We start from the raw sequence: 22,588 nt of genomic DNA on the forward strand, positions 1-22,588 counted from the left end.
GTTCAGAGACTACGCGCAAACCATATCACTGATCTCCATTTCCATACTATCTTTTCGTTGTATTTCCTTTTTCTGAATTTATCCCACACACAGAATCTTACAAAGCTGAGTCACACTCTGCATACAAATGATTGTTTTCATTTAACACTCTAGTTTTCACTTTATGTTTTTAGTATTTTATACCTTTTCAGCAATGAATATAATTACTGTTTTTAATGGCATGCATTAAAATTGCCCAGTGAAAAATATGTAATGTGATAAAAGAAAAAGTTTGGAAACTGAAAAAAAAGTTTGAGTGTATTTAGTTTACCTGGTTGCTGCCTGAAAAATATTCTGATGGAATAAAATGTGTATATATATGATAATGTAATAAGAAAAATAAAGGAAATGCTGAAGATGATCAAAGTCAGAACATTAGTTGTAGTCATCCAATTAACGTCAGTCATATGGATTTTAATTTTTTATCTAACAATTATAAAGCTAATAAAGATGTACACTGTAATTTGAAGAATATCTTATAAAGTATATATTTTTTTCTTTTTAGAACTAAAGTAATTTGTCATTGCACAAGTAACACACTATTTAGATAAAGTAATGCAATTCTCTTGGGAGAAGTTCTGAACTCAATTAAGGTCTTTGGGGACAGGCCATATATTACCAAGGCTTTTGCACACCTGAACCCCCATATCTAATGACCCAAGAATGCTCATGTATAAGATTGAATAGTCTGGCTTTTAACAGAAGACAATCAAGTACTGCAGAACAACGTCTATCATATTCACTTGAAAACAATATAAAGAGAGCTACAGAGCAGAAAATTTAAAATAAATAACCCCTCAACACAAAAGAACTTGCAATTAATGCCTTGAATGACTATTACTAACATACGATTTTACTCATCCATCTTATTTCTTCTCTATAATTCTTTTAATGAAAAATATTTTCATTAAACCAAAACAGGAATAATAGGTGTCATTTGTACCTGTCATAGAATTATGATTATTTTTCCTTTTGTTAAACATTCCTGTCATTGCCCTAGTTTTTTGTTTTTTGTTTTTCTTTTTTTTTTGCTACATATCTGGAATATTAACATGATAGTAATAATTAAGCTACTATAGAACTAAGAAGACAAAATTTTCTAAACCAAAAATTAGAAACCAGGGGCTGAGGGTTTAGCTCAGCGGCATAAGCGCCTGCCTTGCAAGCAGGCAGTCGTGAGTTTGATCCCGGGTACCAATAAAAAGCAAAAATTCCAAAAAAAAAAATTAGAAACCATGACCTGAAATCAATAACTAGTGTAAACCCCTAGACTACATACAATAAAGTCCATTTTTAGTTCCTTTATCATAGTTTAGTCCTAGGTATTTTAGAGTGGTGTGATAAAAATCACTTTATGCTTTTCCACACTTGAGGGCACGGCACACTCTGAAGATAACCCCGGGTGACTCTGGCAGGCTTACGCAGGGCAGAGCCAGCGAAGGGGCCAGGCCCACATCTGCCCACACAGTTGGGAAACACCTCCACCTCCAGCATGGCCAATGCTGTCTCCTGTGACTTCTAGGACCTTTTGTTTCACAAACTCTTTCAAACAGAGTGAATAATGCTCAGATGTAACTAAGTTATAGTGATGGCCTGGCCTTAAGGCAAGTATTGAGAGGGACATATTTCAGTTTGTTTCCACCACGACATATGTCATTGGTGATAATTTCACACTTGGCACATTCCTACGGACAAACTCTGGACAGGCCAAACCCCCAGCATTCAACCGCAGCTCTGCGCCTTTTTCCCCACTCTAAAAAGCCATCAAAACACAACCGAAAGGCCAGTGTCAGTGACTTCTTCTTTTAAAGAAACTACTGGCACACTTCAGTATTTCAGCTGACTTAAGACAGGGCTGCAACATGTCTGAGGTCTACTAGACTAGAATGGTAATTCTCAAACCCTAAACACAAAGAAATCTTTCAAACATCACTCTCCAGGCATCTCACAGGAGAGTGTTCACAAGTTGAGAAAAAAAAAAATAAGCAAATAGAGATGGAGATTCAAGTTTCCTGGGATTCTATCTCCAATTCGAACTCTTAATATGCAGGAGGATGCTTTGGAAAGCTTGAAAAAAAAAGTATTTTTTATCAATGAAAAACCAAATACACACTTCCTGATACATTTTAGCCTGGGTATATAAGTATACATTACAACATCATTTTTCTACTTTAATTACAAGACCATAAAAATCTAAGACTTTTTCAACACACTCTATCCATACATACATGATTTAATATCATATAAATAAGAGTAGCTATAAAAGAGCTATGAAGTAAACTATTAATCTCATTAACAAATTAGGCATAAAATTTTGTACCAGAACATTGAACAGTACTCCCATTGCTCCACATCATTAAACACATTTATTCTGGAGAAAATACCTAGGCTGATATGATACAGTTAACAAAAGTTACTGAAACTAAAAGGTTTTTTTAATTAATTTTGAAGAGAATAAAACCAAATGAAAGAAAACAAAATGGGGTCAGTCAAAACAAAAGGATGGACATAGTACAAGACTTAAAGCCAAAATACACGGTGATCAACAATGCTTACCATAATGCCTCTTGCTATTTTCAGTAGAATTGCCCATATCATCTGGCACCATAAAATTGAACATAACAGTACAGAACAAAGTTAATAAAAGCAAAACATTGGAGACATTATAGGACTTCAAAAGAAAATAATAGTCAAACCAGAATGGGTATCATAATGAATCTTATTTGCCTTCAAATGAAACTAAAAGTTAAGGGAAAAAAAGTTAAAACTAAATAATAAAATAATAAAACACAACTTTCTATATTAAAAATAAAATAGAAAATTATTTTAATTATTGTCTTTAAATGATGAAAAAAAAATTTAAAGAGATAATAATATATCCTGAAAAAATTAAGCTTTCAAACTTGAGAGCAAACTGCTATTTCCAATATTTTGTAGGTAGGCCAATTGTGCACTTTACAACACTGATAGTAAGAGGTGTCTTGGACTACTAAAAATATAGAGTAGACTTCTGACTCTGGGCCTTCAAAACCCCAATACCTACCCCTAGTTTAGTTCCAATTACCTCCACAGCTGTTTGTGTGGGAAGCCTTCTCAGTCACAATGGAACAACATAAGGACTTCAAGATTAAGGGCTCTCATTCCAACCAGAGAGAAAACAGGCTTGGCCTCCTTTGTACTTGTGGAAGAAAGCCATAAGAACTTTGGCTGCATAGAAACACAACTTCCAAGTTCAGCTTTCTACATATGACTCAAACATGCAAATCAGAGCACCCCCAGGGAGAGGACTCACAGCCCCACCACCAACAGACCTTGTGCAGCCTGGGGAGCAGGCCTTCAGGACATCCCAGAGGTGTAGCAACAGAAAGAGGACCTTCCTGAGGCTCTCGGTTGCTACAACATTCTGCCTTTCAGGAAAGAGGAATATGAAAGTAACTAATTCTCCCAAATGTCATGCACTCTGCATTTTGTGACACGTACTTCCTCTCCAAAGCTTTGCACCACTGTCCAGACGTTTTAGCCACTGTCTGGGAGTAGACATAATTACGGTAATTTTGCCTACCATAATTAGGGAGATAGCAAATCCAATCAAACATTTATAGAAAGAAAAAACTGAGGCACAGAAAGTTTTAAGCATCTGAAAATCCAAACCAAGTTTCCAATAAGAGAATCAAGGAGTAAAGTTTCCCTTTCAATCATCCAAAACATGTTGAACTTGAAATATGATTTCCTAGATATCTACTATAATCAAAGAAGATTATAAGTAGATTTCTACGGAATAGGTTCATCTAAGGCTGAAGGCTCTGGCCACAGTAAAACAGGATAGGAAAGAATATATTTTTTTGTGGTATTTTGTTTTGTTTTGTTTACCATCAAAGAAAGACTGACTGCCTGGGACCAACAAAGAAAGATGCCAGAAGCTGGTCAACCAAACAATGCCCCAAAGACTGGCTGCTGTGACTCACTAGATCTACAATCAGGCTGTGAGCATATCCTGTGTGACACAAGCCAGACATCAACAAGCACTTGATGCACACATTTCTAACTAGGGAGTAGTGTGACAACAGAAACACTTAGGAAGGCTGCAATGGGGCTGTGAGAGATGTAGTACGACACCAATGAAGAACCTGTTGAGACAAAAATAGGTAAAAGTGGTAAGGTTTCCATCTCAGATGGCAGCAGCTGGATGATAATACAGGCGCTAGACTAAGAGACAAAACTCCTTGGTAAGAGTGGAAAGGTAGGTAAGGAGACGAATGATGCAAAGCGTTGAAAGCCAAATTAGGAGACTGGACTTGACCCTGCAGCTGACAGGAACCTGTAAAGGGGAGGGCGGGAGTACAAGTCATCTGTATCTCAGATCTGTCATCCTGCTGGAATGCAAGGCAAGCTGTAGGCAGGGAAGGCAGGTGGAATACCACAAGCCCAGGAACGGGAGGATGAGGTTGTGTATGCACATCAGTAAGGGGAAATGGAGACAGCAGGGGGCAAAGAGATCCACTCAATGCCACTGACCTGGGATCTGGGGAGTCTGGGCTGTCATCGGATGTCGGTCTTAAAAAATCAAGTGGCTGGGAGAGCCAACTGTGAGGTTAAGGAAGAGAGAAGATGCAGGTTTGGGGAATACGGGGATAAGTAATATTTCTTCTGTTCCCAGTCATGAGTAATGTGAGACACCGGGGCAGAAACATCTAACCAGGCAGTCCAATTGCTAGGGAGGAGTTAGAATACAAAGGCAAATCGGCCGGCCGCATCGACGTGAGTACAATAACAGAGCAGGCAAGTGAGGGGAAGAAGAGCAAGTCAAAGACAGCACGGAAAAACCATGAGAGAGGACCAGGGGCTGCAGTGATGAAGGAGAGAAGAGGAAGTGCATGTTCAGAAACCGTGGTGCAAGGACCTGTAAAAGGAAGAGACAAAAAACAGGGAAGGACAGAATCAATTATCTAAGCTTCTGAAGTAGAAAAGAAGGGAAGGAACTCAGAGAACAGGAGGAGGAACTAGCCTAGATCAAGAAAAAAACACACCCTCCTCTGAGATCACGGGGGGAAGGAAGTAAGAGTGGGATACATGAAGGTCCATCTCTGGGCAGGAAACTTACTATTGATGGTTTTCAGAATCTGGAAAGCATCAGGAGCCGAACGGTAACACTAACAACTTGTATGTCCAAGTCTAACCCCCCAGCACCTCCAAAAGTGATCTGATTTGAGAAGGGGAATGTGGCCAATGTAATTAGTTACATTATAAATTGGCCATACTACAGTGGGTGAGTTCCCCATCCAATGTCATAGGCACCCATACAAAAAAGAGAAACTGGGGTGAACGGTCTCAGCAGGACATGGTGGCACATGCCTGTAATCCCAGCACTCTGAGAGGTGAGAAAGGAGAACCGAAACTTTGAGTTCAGGCTAGACAATGTGTCACTAAATAAAAAGGGCTGGAGATGGAGCTCAGTGTGAAAGCCTGGGTTTAATCTCTGGTACTTACAAAAACAAAGTCATGCATTGCGAGTTGGTGACAGAAAGGAGAAGACAGAGTCCACAAGCAAAGGCTTGGAACACATCCTTCCCATGCCGTCCACAGAAGTAACCTTGCCTGTGGGTAAGGGAGGAAAAGATGACAGATGAGAAACTGAGGCTGGCAGGGTAGAGGGCTGATGAACCACCAGGGCCAAGGCTTCTGAAAGTATAGGCAGAGAATGACCACAGGAGTGAAGGGGAAGCAACAGTGCAGGGAAGGATTGGGGAACTGGCCTGGGAGAAAGGCTGAGGCAGGCAGAAAGGGGTCATCCAGGAAGGCAAACAGCAAAGACACTGGGTAGAGCAGATGGGAAAGAACCAAGAAGGGCAGGCTGGTACTGGGATTTAATATTTTCCTTTGTGACAGTCCCAGTGAAATGATCCACGTCCCCTGGAAACAGTATGGATGAAGTACGCATGAACTGAGAAAGCTGGAAAAGCCTGACGCATAACACAGCACTGTATATACATCACCTGCACGGACAGAGACCATCAGCAACAATGACAAGTAGAGAAAAAAGACTGAGTCAGCTCCCACCACCCCCAGGACTACTCCCAAGTTATCTCCATAGGTACCTCTTTGCTCTCGTGCTCATGAAGATCACTGCTGCGTTTTTCCTCCCAGGTGCTATTGTATCTTTATAAAAAAAGTACCAAAGAAGGAGATGGATGGAAACTAAGACCCAAGTCTCCCATCTGACAATTATAAAATTAAACACGTACTAAGAATGTTAGCCTATATATTATGCCTGAGACACTCACACATCAGATACATACAGAAATTTTAAGATTTGCATACATTTTGTATATTTTTCTAGGGCTGGGAAATTATTAAAATAGCTAGAATATATCAAGAAGGTACAGGAAGGTCTATTTCCCAAACACTGAATAATTGGCCAAAGTGGGAAATAATTAGAAAATTCATAAAGGATCAGCCATTTCTTCTGCACAAATAAGGGGTTAATTCTCAATATTACATACCATAAACAAATGAAACATCTTACATCTTAAAGCTTCCTTTCAATCCCTAAAATCTTTGAACTTCTCTCTCAATGGCAGAGCCAGCACTCGGTTCTGGCTCCTCATCTGAATCTATTTTTTAATGTAAGAGAAGCATGAAGCAGAGCAATGTACTTTAACCTTTTAATTCATTCCTGATAGCTCATGGATTGCTCTAGCTTTAGGTATTTCTAAGCCCTTTCTATATATTTATAGTTTTTAATTTTATATTTAATTGGAGCTTTTTTTTCCAAAGTCCAAACAACATTGTATTTGATTACTTTACACTGGTGAAGATTAACTATATTGTCTGATCTTTTACATATGATAGATCATCACTCTAAAATAATTATATTGAAAAATAGGATTAAAAGCTCCACTGTAACAGCATAACCACTGATCACTTCCTCAGAAGGAACAGAGCCATTCAGGGGGCACAGATGTGAGAACTAAAGACTCAAAAGACTTTAGGAAGTTTTGCAACGGTGTCGCATACATGAAGTTCACTCTGGAGGCCTCCTCATAGTGTCACCAAAACCACACTCCACTAAAAATTATGACGTAAGAAACCAATCTTCTTACACTTGTTCTTGTTTTGTTTCTCTTACATATACTTAGCCGAACCTTCATTTTAGCCAAGCACTACACCAAACCCTAAAGATACAAACAACAAAAAGTTGGGAGAAAGGACTTAAAACTAAAAATATATTTATTTTTTACTCGCAACAAAATATGCATTAAACCCCCAGAATATAAATTGGCTAACATTTCCATCAGGGCTCAAATATGCAATGAATGAAGGGCAAACTGATCACTACTGAAATATCCTCTCTCCAATCATGATGAGCTTCATCAAAATTCCCTATCCTTTGCTTGTCATTGTAAATATCTGAAGGCCTCAACACAATGTCCAAACTGTTCCCATGTACACACACAGATGCACGCTCATGCGTATGCACAGCCTCCTTTACCATGAGCAGTAGCCCACCATTCCTTAATGTAATTCCAAGGCTGTTTTGAAAATTAGCAGTCAAGGTATTGCAGTCTGATCATGAATGAATGAATGAATGAATGAATTCCTTTTTCTTCTCTGTCCAAGGGCAAACATTATAGTCATTCTAAAAATACCTTCTACATGAGTCAGGGACCAGTAACTCAACTCCAACTCAAGCCTCTGCTGGAGGTAGTTGTTTCTAGAGATAAGAAGCCTCCAGCTCACCATAGTGAGTAAGAAGAGAGCTGCCACACCTTGCTACCTATCTGAGAAACTGACTCAGCCCCCACACTTCCAGACTCAAATAGGAACTGAATTCCAATGGACTGTAAGGTCACTCCAGAAGAGAAGGGGGAATCCACAAGTTCAAGAAACATCTACCATTATAATCTGGAAAGAGCATAAAAGAATTCAGCTACTTCCCATTTATATAGGGACTATATTTGGTGGAGGTTTTTTTGTTTGTTTGTTTCACTATGCTCTCACTATGAAGTTCAAGCTGGCCCTGAACTCACAATGTAATGTTTGCTGAGTATCTTAGCCTCCCTAGTGCAAGTATTACCGGCATGCACTATGCTCTGTTAACTTTGCTGATTTTGCTCAAAGTGCACCCTTATACTAAACAGACACTACATTTAGAGCTACAAAGTAGCTTGAAGATCAGAGTTCAACTGGTTGGTCTTTACAAATAAAACTGAGGTTGATGTATACTGAGGACCCAGCCCAGAGCTGTGTTAAGGATACAGCAAGAGGATAAAACAGAAACAGAGACAAATTTAGTAATACATGATGAGTGACTGGGAAGTCAACATCTCCAGGTGGGCCAGAGCACAATACTCCAAGACAGCCACAATTTACTGGATGTATATAGTATGGGGGGGGGGGGGGGCTAGTAGAGGATTCAAAGTAGGTAGAAGGCTTAGAGGCCTAGGACTCAAAGGGCGAGTATAATTTTGGGAAGACCCAAGAGTGCAGAGATGATATTATGCTCAGCAGAAGCTTGCCCAAGAGTCTTTTTTAAACATAGTGGTCTTAGTTTTAGTCTTGGTGAGTGGGAAAGGATGGCTCATCCTTAAATAGTTAATCGGAAATCTCAAATGGATGGTACCAATCATCCCAAGTCTCCATTTTATCTCTTAAGGAAGAATGCAGAACTAGCCATTGTGAATTTGTGATCCTCAACAGAAGTGAAATCACTTGCTCAAATAGCTAGGACTATGTGGGAATCCACTGACACCAGATGCATCATTTTCATTCACTCAAATGTATCTGACAGATATTTACTAACTGTGAATCACATGCAACACACCCAGACTGACAAAGCTGAAAGTAATCACACTCTCATCAGACCTAAAAGATAGTTGGTTTTATATATTTTCAGTGTTAACACACAATCATCACACAAAGCTTTATTTGGAATATTAAAGGAAAATCTGCAATAAACTCTCCTCATAGCCCTAACTCTTCAGGTATATATGAATCCTCCATACATTTTATGGCCTTCCAACTACAGAAGTTGCACACTATGGTAAGAATACACACGATGATGATGATGATGAAATCAATGAAGACAGTACTGGTGATAAAACATGTAATTTGGCAGCTATTATTCTGGAGTGTGTGTGCGTGCGCGTGTGTGTGTGTGTGTGTGTGCTGGTGTATGTTTAATCCTCTCAACTCCCTTAAGACAGTTATACTACCATTACCTTTATTTTTCAAAAAACGTGGAATGAATGCATCAATTGCTTAACTGAGGTGGCTGCATTAGGGTTTACACCAAGGTGTGCCTTGCCTTTCCTGCCAGACTCATGGCCCTGGGTTTCTCTTTAACCGGAAATCACCCTTTGGATCTTAATCTCATCTGTAAAATGATGCAACGAGGAAATGATGATTTCCAATGGCTCTTCTAGTTTAGCTTTCTGTGATTTACTAACTTAAGGCAATTTACCAATCCTTTGTGCCATAGAAGAAGGGCAAAGAATTATTTTACTCCAAATCACAAAATCCAAACCTTGGACCACAGAGGCTTCAGAATAATATAAAATCAGGACGGCAGTTATACAAATGCCCTTATCCTATACACCCTTAACTTTCATGTAGGCTTAGGTCTTTGTTTTGGGACCTCTGGCAGTTAGATAACAGCAGCTACAGAGGCTCTCTGAGATAGCCAGCTTAAATTCCACGAATGGTGCACTGTGGGGAGTCCTAAGCAGAGGGAGATATACCCTGCCGACCCAGGAACAAACTAAGCTGAGAGAAACCAACTGGAAATACAATCCCAGTGCTACAACTGGAACAGCTAAAGTCTTAGCGCTGCAGCTGGAACCCGCGCCTCTAGAAACCACAGCTTCAATTTCCTGCCACTGCTGCTGCATCTGAATCAGCACAGCAAGGATAGAGATGCGAAAGCTCTGAGAGCGGGAATCAGCAAACCAAATTGAGAACAGAGCTAGTGGAGAGCCCTGCATTGACCTGCAGTGAGTGGGAGGAATGGGGACCCTTCCACAGAGTAGGAGGCTCCAACAGAGGACATTCTGGGACCGGGCAGACTAGCCGGAACAGGACACTGCAGTGACTTCAGTCACATATTCCTCTCTCAAGTGAGATAGGTGGGGAGCACTTGATCTGGGTGACACTGTGGACTAAGACCCAGTAGGCTAGCCCAAACCAGGTCCCTGCACCTGGCAGTGCACCCTAATGCAGTGAAGCCTCCAGCAGGTTGACTGAGCTGGAGGGGAGGGTCCAGCATAGGTTGCTCCAGTCTGTGTCTGCCTAGTACACTGCAGTGGGTAGGAACACCTAACCGGCGCTATTCAAACAAACTGTAACTGACAAATAAAGAAACTGGGCCTCCTATATACACTTGTAGGGAGGGGAAAAAAAGTATGGGAAGAGGGAGCAACAAAAAAGGGTCCTTAGTCCCCAATCCTGAAAATGCTGATCCAGGAAAGGTAAATGCAAAGGAGAATGATGACTGAAAACATGCAATATCAGGCACAGAAACAATAGACATAAAGCGGTATCTCCGGGAACTCATAGATGAGTTCAAAAGTGAAGTATTTAACCAAGTAAAGCAAGATATAAGTAGAATAGTTAAAGAAATGCTAAGCACCGCCCAAGAAAAAACAGATGGTAGAATGGAAGAACAGAAAAAAAAGGGGAGAATTGTTTGATGGAGAAAATAGAGAAAACATAGAATACATGAAGCAGGTTCAAAGAGATTACCAGGAAACTAAAAACTCTATTGAAAGCTGGCATAACAGCTTGAAAGAAACTAAGGATAGATTATCTGAACTGGAGGACAGATTTGTAATGTGGGAGCATGAAATGAAAAACTTCTTAAAAATAACAAGGAAACGAGCAGTAACAAGACAAATGCTACAGGATGATAAGAGGATCTACAGCTTAAGAATTAAGAATGTAAAGGAAGAAGCAGGGATACAAACAAATGAACTGCAAAGGCTATACACAGAAATAATCAAGGAGAACTTCCCTAATATGGGAAAAGGTAAAGATACTCAGATCTATGAAGCATACAGGACCCCAGCTACCTACAATCCAAAAAGAACTACACCTAGGCATATAATAATCAAAATTCCAGAAATCCGATATAAGAACAGAATATTAAATGCTGTCAGAGACAAGAAACAGATCACTTGGAACACCAAGAATTACAGAACACCAGAATTACAGCAGACTTCTCAGGACAAACCATCAAATCACGAACAGCATGGGGCAAAATAATTCAAGCTTTGAAAGACAATAACCAGGGGCTGGGGATTTAGTTCAGTGGCATAAGCACCTGCCTTGCAAGCAGGCAGTCATGAGTTCGATCCCTGGTACCGATAAAAATGAAAAAAAGACAAAAAAAAAAAAAAAAAAAAAAAGAAAGAAAGACAATAACCTCCAGCCAAAATTGATATATCCTGCATAACTGTCCCTAGAAATTAATGGAGAAACAAGGTGCTTCCAGGATAAAGAGGAACTAGGGGAATTTGTAACCACCAGGTCAACTCTACAGAGAATACTACAGGACATTCTAAAAGAGAAAAACACCAAGATTCCAGAAACAGTGGCAGAGAGGCCACAATGAATGGAGCAGAAAGCGAAATGAAGAAGATAAACTGACAACTAATGACAGAAAAAGAGCTCAACAGAAATGAGGCAGAGAAGGTTGGATGGAAGGAACAGCTATTTTGGAGAAAACAAGACATCATAATAGCTAGTGCTGATTTAATATCATCTTGTTTTGAAGCCCCATCGAGCTTTTGTTCTTCTGTCTCCATCAGTCTTAACATGTTGTATCTTATTGAATTTTATTATATGTGATAATATAAACAAAAACTTTTATAGACAAGGAGATTATACAGAAACCATTGTTCATGTTCTGTTAGTTGTTTCTAAATACCCTGCAATACTGTCATTCTCTTGAATGGTTTTACATTATCTTGTATATGAAGTTATACTCAAAAGATTTCAAGGAAAGAGACACTATGATAACTACTTTTATGTCGGGATATCTTGTGGTGAAACACTATTTTGCTTAAATGGTTATGTTTTGACCTCTGCTGTTTTGTTGTTATGTCCTCTTTTATCTCAATCTTCTTTTTATTACTTACTTTTTCATTTTTATCCTTTTAATTAAGGGAAAAATAAATAAAAAATAGCAGGATATATTATAGTAACCCAGTTTGGTTTCCTTTTAACTTGATTTGAAACCCTGTATTGCTCTCACCATCTTGTTTTGACTGACTTTACTCTATTCTGTTTTGCTTGACAGTACCAAGTTGGAGAGTACAGACAACAACTGTGAAGATAATAAGATTCACTATGATGCCCATTTAGGTTTGACTATTATCTTCTTTTGAAGTCCTGTAATGTCTCCAATGTTTTGGTTTTATTGGTTTTGTTCTTTATTGTTTTATTCAATTTTATTATAACTGATGATATAGGCAGTTCATTTTAAGATAGCAAGAGGCATTATGGTAACCATTGTTAATCACCTTGTATTCTGTTTTTACATTATGTACTATGTCCATCCTTTTGATTTAAATGACTCTGTTTTGCTTATGTCACATTTGGTTTTATTCTCTTCAAAAAAAAAAAAAGTAATAAGAACTGTAGGAGTAATAAAACCCAAAATGTGTAATTGTCACTATAAAAAAGAGAGGAAAAGAAAGTGCTCTAAAGGATATAACTGCATGTATATTTAAGCATATAAGATAGATAACCATATTACTCAGTTTTTGTTGGATCATTAACAGAACTGTTTGCAGTCTTACTGTTTGAATGTCCACTTTATATGCTTTAATTTTGTAACTTGAACAACTATTTCTATGATAATATGTAATATATTAACTAGTGATTTGCTACTATTTATCTTTTTTGAAATTCTGTATAACTTGTACCCTTTTTCTGTTTTTTTTTTTTTTCTCCTTAAACAAAATTTTTTTTAAAGGCTTAGTTTTGTTTGTTTAAGTCAATGGTACTACACACAACCACATGACAGATAAGACACACTCATTAACAATCATTCAAACACCAAAAGAAGTTTTTAAAATTCCTAACAGGCAAAAATATGTTACAGGTTAAGGGGAAAAGTAGGATATAAGAATGGACTGTGATTTTAAAACAAGGAAAGAAATCTAGAACATTCAACAGAGACTGTATCTAAATAGCAGGATTCAGGAGATTTTTTTTTCTTTTTTAAATGTTTTTTATTTTTTAACATAATCTTAAGTCCATAATTAAAGGGGAGAACTCTCTTTATAAAGAAAAACATTCCCCCACTAATTTTCCTAAGCAGAAAGAAGATATTCTCCTAAAAACATATCAATACAACATGGTAGAAATTCCAGAAATACAGGTTTGGAAGGAAACACCATTATTACCTACTATCGATGGGAAAGAAAAAAAATTCTTCTATTGCTACCGGTCTGGAAGAATTAAGTTGTAGGGTGTGTTACAGGAATGCTGGCAGGAGGAGTTGCTTTGCAGTCAGGGTCACAGCTTTGTAGAGCTCAGCCCAGGAAAAAATGAACAGGTGCAGCCGATGAAGCAGCAGACCGTGCCAGCCAAGTGATGCTGGCCCCGTCCAGAAATCCCAGCCTGCAGCAGCTTCTCCCTGGTACCTGCCATGTACCAGGTCCCGCCACATGGCCAAAGGGTCAGCCCATGAACAGGAAGACTCTGAGCACTGGAGCCCTGCCCAGAGCTGAGAGAGGACTGGTAGCATATTATATGGGACCTGCAGGTTTTAAATAACCACACCAAGCCAATCTATGCTCATTAGGCAACAGGCTAAGCATCTTGTACAGACACAACTCTGCTTATCAACAAATACACACACGTGGCCAGACTACAACACAGATCAGTGCTGCAGCTTTGGACATTTACATTGAAACACTTGACTCTGTGGTACTCTGAAAACAGTAATGCAAACCCAGTAAACAAGACAAGTTAAAAATCACATTCAGCATGCTATTGATTACACAGAAACCCTCAGCCCCACTTGAACAGGCTCTTTTATTACCTCATATCTAGTAAATAAAGACATGTCTCATAGAGAAAGAAAAGGGAAACTAGTACAGGAAAAGTCAGCTACCCTTTCCCGAGACTTAACAGACAATGTGTGGCGTCAACAGCACATCATGTCCTGATGTCTGCAGGTAGCCACCGTGGCCAACTTCCAACTTACCGACTGCTCCAGATCACCTGCAGCACACGACCGACACCAGGCCTCTCCAGCTACCGTGTGCCAGAACGCAATGGTACCAAGGCTCATCTGTCGTTTAGTTAACTGATTTTAAAAGACATGTTTCCAACCATCCTGTAAAACTCACTTAAAGGACTTTAAAATTTCAAAATAATATAGTGTAACTACACAAACAAATGCTAGCTCTTGTTGATTTGAAGGCGTATGTTTTTGTTTCTAAGTGCTAAACTGGCAGCCATCAACTTTCCCTAGCAGTAATTAAATAGGAGGAACATTAGATAAGGAAATTTAGCTTACCTCATCAAAGGTGGTGTCATCTTTCTTCAAAGCTAAAAAGTAAAAAGCAAAAGGAAACAGTTATTGTGAAACATCCCAGAAAGACCGAGTATCTAAGTTCTAGAAAACAAAAACCAAAAACAAAAGCAGTAGGGTGTTTTCATTTCACAAAGTAAAACTGTACCTCAATGTGAACAGCAACGTTATGATACAAATATGAAAGCTGCAAATAAGAAAGAATTGCACAGCATGCATCTTTGTGAAACATTTTTCATAAATATGCAAATGGAATGATCTTCCCAAACATAGAGAAGACATATACATATCTCTTCCCATCTCTTCTCTAGCTGAACATGCTTTACTGAAAGTATAAAAGAAGCACAAAGTAATCTTAAAGAAATTTCCCCTTGAAATCCTGTTTCTGAGCATGTATCATCAAGCATGGTGCAAGGCCCTCCAAAGCAATTGCTAAGATGACAACCACTCTTTTTAAATAGTAAAATAAAAGATAGATGATAGAAAACAGAGAGATAAACTAGGTGGAGATCGGAAGGGATGTGGAGTGCAGAGAAGAAAGGACAAGAAGGGAAGGGGAACCAAAAAGGATAAAGAGGCAATATATACAAATACCACACAATGACTGTTTTACGTATTTCAAAAATGTTAATCACGGGAAAAACATTATTTGCAAATGTTAATTAAATAAATTTCACAATTGTCTTAAAAAAGATAACATCCACTCTTCATAGTACCCTAAATGGTATTTTCATATTGAGCAAACTTGAAGCATTTAGATAAAAGACTAAGCATGTAAAATAAACACTGCAAAATAAAGGATATGATTCAAATGTTTCAATGTAATAATGTTTATTATAAAGTGTTTTCTTTAGAAAATAATGCATTCAGAGTATTCTATAGTATTACCAAATACTTCAAACTTATTTTAGATACAAGTTAAGTTCAGAACTAGAATTTTATCACTCTGAAGAAAAAGATAATATCACTTATGGTTGGCAAACATGAATTCTACAATTTCTCCATTTCCTATGAATACTAATTTGTCTGAAACTACTAGTTGCAGAAATGTTTCAAATTTACAGAATTATACATGCCTACATGTGTACTATCTATATTACATAGTCCTAGCCTGGTTAGGACTTGGATAGCTATTACTTAGAAAACTATTTTAAAACAAAAGCAATGAAAAAAATATTTTGGTAATTAAGCTCTGAGGAAAGTGATGTGCCTAAAATGAGGTGATCATATAAAAGTTAATAAGACACATATTCTCAGCAATCTTGAAAAAGTAATTTTCTCCATTTCACAGAGTAAATTTGTTTTTCCAAAAGGCTCAAGAGTATGTAATTATGGTAGTAAGTTAAGGGAAATACAATGTTTCTGAAAATTTAGTTCTTAGTTCTTCCCTTTTTCCCAGGAAACTGATCTAAAATAGATTTTTTTTCACTTTCTTTATTAAAGGACAATTTATTTTGAATAGGAATATGAAAAAAAAACTAGACAGTCCTTTGTCCCAGTCTCAGACAGCTAATTCTGCATTCATATTTGCATGTTTTATTATAAATCTGATATAATTTACAGTATTTTTTTTAAAAACCTATTTTGATGAAAAGATGTAAAACCTTAGATGATTCCTACCACCTACATTTTCAGTAGAATTTAACTTAAAACACAGAAGGCTCCCTATAAACAAAGCTACCTACTCACTTAACCCAACATATACCCTTTAATTAACAGACTAGTGAGTCCCTTACAAAATATTAGTGATTTTGAAAATATAGACACATTTCTTAATCAAAAACTCTCTAGTTTTTGGAGTAAGAAATGAACAGCTCATTGATTTAAAACACAAAGTTCCATGAAAACAAGTGTTACATAGTCTCATACCTACTTCACTTAACAAAGATGAATGGAGCACATATTCTAGGACTAACATGCAAGACACAGTGGGGTATAATTCAGAGAATAAACTTTTAAAGATACTTTCTCTGCTCTGAGCATTATAAGTTCTGGAAATTTAGCCATGTGTTTTCTTAAACAAAGCTAAACTACAAGTGATACCATCTCCTTGGGAATTACAAACATCAAACTGAAGTTAAGAAATGAAGATAGCAGAAAACCAGAATGTCTTGGACACCCACACTGGACCGCTTCCTGCTTGCCTCCTAAATCCTGGCAATCTTTCCAACCTCCTGCATGAAGAAATGCGGAACTAAAGGTAACAAGAGAAGAAGAAAATAAAGAAGCAATTGCAGATATATTGGCTAAGGATACAAGAAGCAGGAAGCCAGAGTTTCTCCCCTGCAGAATACTTGGAAGTCCAGAGTACAATAAGGGAGAAAATTTTTAGACCAAGGAATCCATAACTTAACTAAAATCTTTCACTGCTAAACTGACAACTAACATGATTTCTTCCGTATTGACTCTTTCTCTGCAAAACAGTTAATCGGGACAACACAGACCAATTAAAGTGTCCTTGCCAGATATTTATCAGGTCACTGATGAACACTCTCTGACCTAAACATGCACCACAACATCTTGTTATTGATTACATTCCTTGATTGTCATTAATCATTTATGTAAATGTAAAATAGAAACTGTCTTCAAGGATATGAGGAATACCAAGCATACTGCATTATTCTAGATTGATAAAAGGGTATACGCTAAATAGTATGAGATAACCAGATATTCTATTCAGACCCCTGCTCAGATGCTGCTCTCTCTAGCAAGCTTCTCATAACTTTACCAAGGTAAAGTAGGGCTCCTCCTGTGGTCTCCCAATAGCAAATTTCACTAATCCACAAGGTAGATGTTGTCACTTTATATTGTCAATACCTATTCATTAGTTTGTCTTCCCTTAAAATCCTTGCAGTCAGGCACCAGATACCACAGGCAGTAAATCTGAGTGCCAGCACATAGAATGCATTCAGTAACACACTAATGGATTAGTAAAGCCTGCCTCAGTGGCAAAAGGAGGGCATCTTATATTGTGAGACAACACTGAAGTTTCGAACATGTGAAAACTACACATTTTTCTGTCTTATGAAAGAACTATTGAGCTAACTCTCAAATTAATTTTTTCTTCTCCTGTGGTACCAGGGAGCAAACTCAGGGCCTTACACGCCCTACCACTGAGCTACAGCACAGGCCCAAATTAAAACCTTTTGAAACTTCGCTGTAAAGAGATATGGCACAAAAGCTAAATCCTATGTCCAAACCTTTAACCTTACATTTCTCTTTTCTGACAGAATGGGCTCATCAAATGACAATTGGGCTCTAGGATTACACACTCACAGCACAATGTGATGAACCCAAACATTCAGGGTAATCCCAGACTTGTCCTTTCATTCGGTTCTCTCACAAACCACCTCCTCTAAAGAAATGGTATACATGAGTCCATCTCAAATATCACAGAGCATAAACTTCCTTTCTCTAGGACTGGATCCAAATAAATGTGAAGAAATGCATTCGATTGAATGTGAAGAAATGTCAGTTTGACATTAATCACACACTAGCTATTGCACAGAGCCTTTAGCTTCCATGCAAAAATGGAAAAGAAACAAGGAAAGAAGAAATAGATTACAATATATTTAAGCTATTCAATAATTAAATTCCCATTTGTCTTTGTTTGCCTAAATGTGAAAAAAAATTGTGAAACTACTAATTTCAAACTAGGAACCACACTGACACTCTTTAGTGGAAAACCATAAAAACTACTGAAACTGATGGCTGATTTTAAAATTCAATTATACACATCTTATAAAAGAACCATGGCCATATTATAGTCATTTCCTGGCAGATGTCATAAATTAGAGCACGGTGGCTTAAAAGCTAATGTGTTTTATTAGATTTTTTATAATGCTGTAATCTCAGGTCAACTGTATTTGGGGTGGGTGGTGACAAATCCAGCAAGATCTCTATTCCAATGAGTGAATAAACTAACCATCAGCATTTCTACTTTTGGTATTCAGAACTGTTGTTATTGATGGTAAACACTGCCTGAGTATCACATACATTTATACACTGTTCTCATTTTGATTAGTGATTAGTGATTAGTGACTTCTTATGGCTAACCAATGATATTGCACAATTTAAGAAATAACAAATAAGAAAACAAAACGAAGTCCTGTTTAGTTCAAAAGCCATCTTAGATTGGTTAAATGGAATGAATGCATTGCAATTTGGATTATTCACCTAGAGTAAATCACTCTTGGAGCTCATGAATGGGGGACAGAGGGGACAATAGAGATAAAGAGAGAAAGTGGGAGGAATAACAACAGCCTCCAGTATTGATTTTCACCATGTGGTGATAGGTATTGCATCAGATATTTTAGATATTCTGTCTCATTCAATCTTCACAACAACTGCATGAAGATTTACAGATGAGAATTCTGGAATTTGGGGAATTATTACCAGTTGCCCAAGACTCAGGAAAAATAGGGTTTAAATGCATGACCCCCTACCTCTGAAACCCATCCTGCTTTCAGACTGACTACTATCAAGTCAATGGCCATCCCCCCCCACCTTCTCTTGCTTCCTACCTATAAGGTCATTTATATCAGAGTGCTATGATCCCTAACATAATGACAACATATTTTGAACATTTATTGCGTCTTTATTACATACCACACAGGACATCATGTGCTTTACTTCATTAAGTACCAACAACAAAAACTGAGACACACATAGAAACTGAAGCTCAGAGAAGTTAAGGGACCCATCAAAGGTCACTTAGCTAGGGAGTGGTAATATCAGGAATTTCCAATCTGTCTGACATTTATGTAGCTTTGATGCTACATAAATCTATATAGTAAAACCTCAATTCAACAGCCTCTCATACTTCAAAATCTAAATCATAATTATTTCAATACTTTGGATTTTGTAAAAACAAACCAAGAAAATAAGTAAAAAAGTTTTATTTTTCTGTAGTGATAGCCCTAATGAACATTCTGGGCTTGGTACATACATATCCATAATCACTTAAAACTTCAGTAACTCCTTTTACAGTATTCTACGATGAAATTTGCTATTCAAATCACAGACTTCAATACAAAAAAAATCAATTATGTTCACCACACTGTACCATTTCCTAAAGGGAGAATATAAAAATCCACTAGATCTTATAAGATATTTTTAACAAGAGCTGGGTTCAAAAGGAGGCTCACATCACTAGATCTCACTAAACTAGAAAATCCAATTAACTGTAATATCCCACTTGTCAGTATTGTAGTTAATCCAAATTTTACTGATTGTCAATCAAAACCTTGGAAAATGTAAACATAAAGAATTTTTATATTAATGTTCTTGATTTCTTACTGAGATTCAACTGCAATTAATTATTTAACACAAAACTGGAGGGGTTCCAACTGAGTCATTACCGTTAGTAAATACATAGTTAATGTGTTTGAGAACAGGGCTTAATGGACTTCAGAACCTGCTTCTGTGATAGTTTGGGTCAGGGGCTGAAAGTCAACACCTTGCTCTCTCACACTCTTCCTGGCCCCAAATTTCATGTGAATGTAGGGATTCCTACTGGTTCCCAGCTGAAGAATAAAAACTGCAACTATCCAATAAACCCATTACATAAAACCAGGACTAAATACAGGTTTCATAACATAAATTTACAGTGACTTTGCGAAAGGATTTTATATACCAATACACAAATTTAAATCAAAAAAGATTAAACGTTGATTTATATTTTCTCTCACTTGAAAGTTTGCCTAATTTATAATGAATTTGCAGAAGGAGAGCTGTAACATTCATTGGCACTCCAGGGTTTTAAGGAATTAGCACGTTGATGATTATTTTTTACTAACACCTTCATTAACATGGACAATATGTGAAACAAAGGCGGGAAGGTTTCTTGGGCACTTTGATTTTGTTGTTGTTTGTTTGCATTAGTTTCTTGCTGAGGGCAGTTACCTGTATTAATGAAAAGTTATGACAGGAGGAAGCAGCTGCGTCTTCAGGTTCAAAGAGGGTTTTCTACACTGCAAATCGAACCAGCTCATTCCACACTACAGTGTTGTCACCCTGTTTAGCCTATGACATGATGCATTTTTAAGTATCCTAATCACTCCTAGGCCGGTGTTTGTTAATTGGTTGGCTTCGAGACAATAGCCCCTGCGCTCTAGTAAGTAGAACAAGTTCGGGAGACATTCCTAAACGTCCAACAACTTCGCAAAGCGCATTTGTTCCCAGCTGCTGAAGAGCCAGAGACCTCGAGCCTCAACACCCAAGAGTGGCTTTCTAGGACCCGAAGTCCCAAACAAAAGGTCCCAAGGTGTCTGTCCCACTTCTCTCATCCTCAAAACCAGGGCACGATCCAACATCTCACCAATTTCTAAAGCTAAATGAGTGACAAAATATCCTATACCAAAGCCTCCGAGCAAAATAAAAACCGAGGGGCCAGGGCGGTCGCACAGCCCAGCCCGGGGGCAGCGGTGCCAGGGTGTCCCCCGTGCGGGCGCCAAGGACTGCGCAGGGAGCAGGAACCCGGCTGAAGGCTGGAAACAGCCCGCAGCGAAGCCCACCTCGGGGACGGGAGCACTTCTCCATCCCTGGACTGCGCCCCCGCGCCAGTCCCAGCCCACCGTGCAGCCGCGGCCGCAGCCTGGAGCGCAGGCGGGAGGGGACGGCTCGCCACTCACCGATGCGGCTGAAACTCTCCGACAGAGTTCTCCGCAACTTCTTCATCTTGCCGATCTTCTCGGCCGGCTGCGATTCAATGAGGTCGCACATCTGGGCGACGCAGGGCCCCTGCAACTTCCCCAAACTGGTCCAGAGCCGACCGCAGACAACGGCGCGGGCGCGGGCGCGCGGCGCGGGGACGGGAAGGCGGCGCCTGGGCTCCGGCGGTGCTCCTCCTCCGCCTCTTCCCGGCCGGAGGCGCCGCGCGGGGCTCGGGGCTGGGCGGCGCGGGCTCGGCCCGGCCCGGCGGTGGGCTGCGGGCGGTGGGTGGCTGGGCCGGCCGGCTGCGGCGGGAGGGGCGCTCTACATGGTGCCGGGGGCCGCTGCGCGGGACTCGCGCTGCTCGGCCGCCCGGCTCATTTTCCCTCCTTTGTAACCAGGAGGAGCGCGGCCGGCGGGGGCGTGGGGCGCGGCGAGGAGGCGGCGGCGGCGATTCGGAGCCCGCGCGCGGAAGCTCGGGGGACCGAGAGCGCGGGCGCGGGCGCGGAGAAGTTGGCGGCCCCGATTCGCAGTCCCGGCCAGGGAGAAGCGCGGCCGGGACCCGCCGCCCACTCGCCCGCCCCTAGTCTCCTCCGCCCCTCGGCGAAGGCCCCGAGCGCGGGACCCCGGCGCGACCCCGGTTCCGAGCCTCCCTGCGCCCTGAGGCCGGCTCGCTCCCGACGGCGCCCTCTCCCGGCCGCCTCTCGCCGCCCGCCCCGCCCACGCGCGAGGACAGCGTCCGCGATCCGCTGGGGCCCAACTCCGGCCGCGCGAGGCTGCGGGGCGGGAGCGCGCTGGCGGAGCGGCCTCGGTGCCTCCCGGAGTCGGGCGCGGCGCCCCGGACGCCGCACCGGGACCTGGGGACCTTAGCGGGCTGGTGGAAATGTTTTGTTAATTGTGCAGAAGCATCTGTAAAGTGAAAAACTCAAAGGTAACGACCCCCACCCCCACCCCGGCCTTGAGATCAAGTGCAGAAGCGGAAGCTTTGGCTGTAACCCCGGGAGGCATGGCGCAAGATCTGCCCCCAACGCGGTGTCTGGCACTGGGGACCCGAATGGAGTGTCTTGGGTTTCTAATGTGAATACCCTGTTCTGCAGAAAATGCCGGACAGTCTTTAGTCTAGTGTTCCCTGTTTTTATAATACACCTCTGCCTTAGAAGTTGTAGCAGCTCAAAAAGATGCTGGCTTCGTTTTCCTCCACATCAAAGAGAGAGACAGAGAGAAGAAGAGGAGGAAAAGAAAAAAGAAGAGCAAGAAAGAGAAAGAGGAATAAGGGATACTTTATGAAACCCCAGGACAAACAGTTCTGGCAGCGGACACACTCATCTTCATTCCAATAAAGTGCGGTGCATCTGGAAC

General features: G+C 40.0%; 1 protein-coding gene across 4 annotated transcripts in view; it reads right to left on the minus strand.

The window, feature by feature from the left end:
• Cdk14 (cyclin dependent kinase 14) overlaps positions 1–21,900 on the minus strand; it is a 567,752-nt gene extending 545,852 nt beyond the window's left edge. For 2 of the 4 annotated variants that reach the window (XM_063243007.1, XM_063243014.1), the window contains exons 1-2: positions 21,211–21,900; positions 14,564–14,595 (exon numbers count right to left, since the gene is read on the minus strand). In XM_063243007.1, coding sequence (XP_063099077.1) covers positions 14,564–14,595; positions 21,211–21,301 — 123 coding nt within the window. In that variant the 5' untranslated portion in view covers positions 21,302–21,900. The remainder of the gene's footprint in view (positions 1–14,563; positions 14,596–21,210) is intronic. The other 2 variants (XM_063243002.1, XM_063243021.1) reach the window with 2 other exon arrangements.
• Positions 21,901–22,588: the final 688 nt, after the last annotated feature.

The sequence above is a fragment of the Cavia porcellus genome, unplaced genomic scaffold, assembly GCF_034190915.1.
Source record: "Cavia porcellus strain 051 isolate PalLab524CR breed Dunkin Hartley unplaced genomic scaffold, mCavPor4.1 scaffold_2, whole genome shotgun sequence".
Lineage (NCBI taxonomy): Eukaryota > Metazoa > Chordata > Mammalia > Rodentia > Caviidae > Cavia > Cavia porcellus.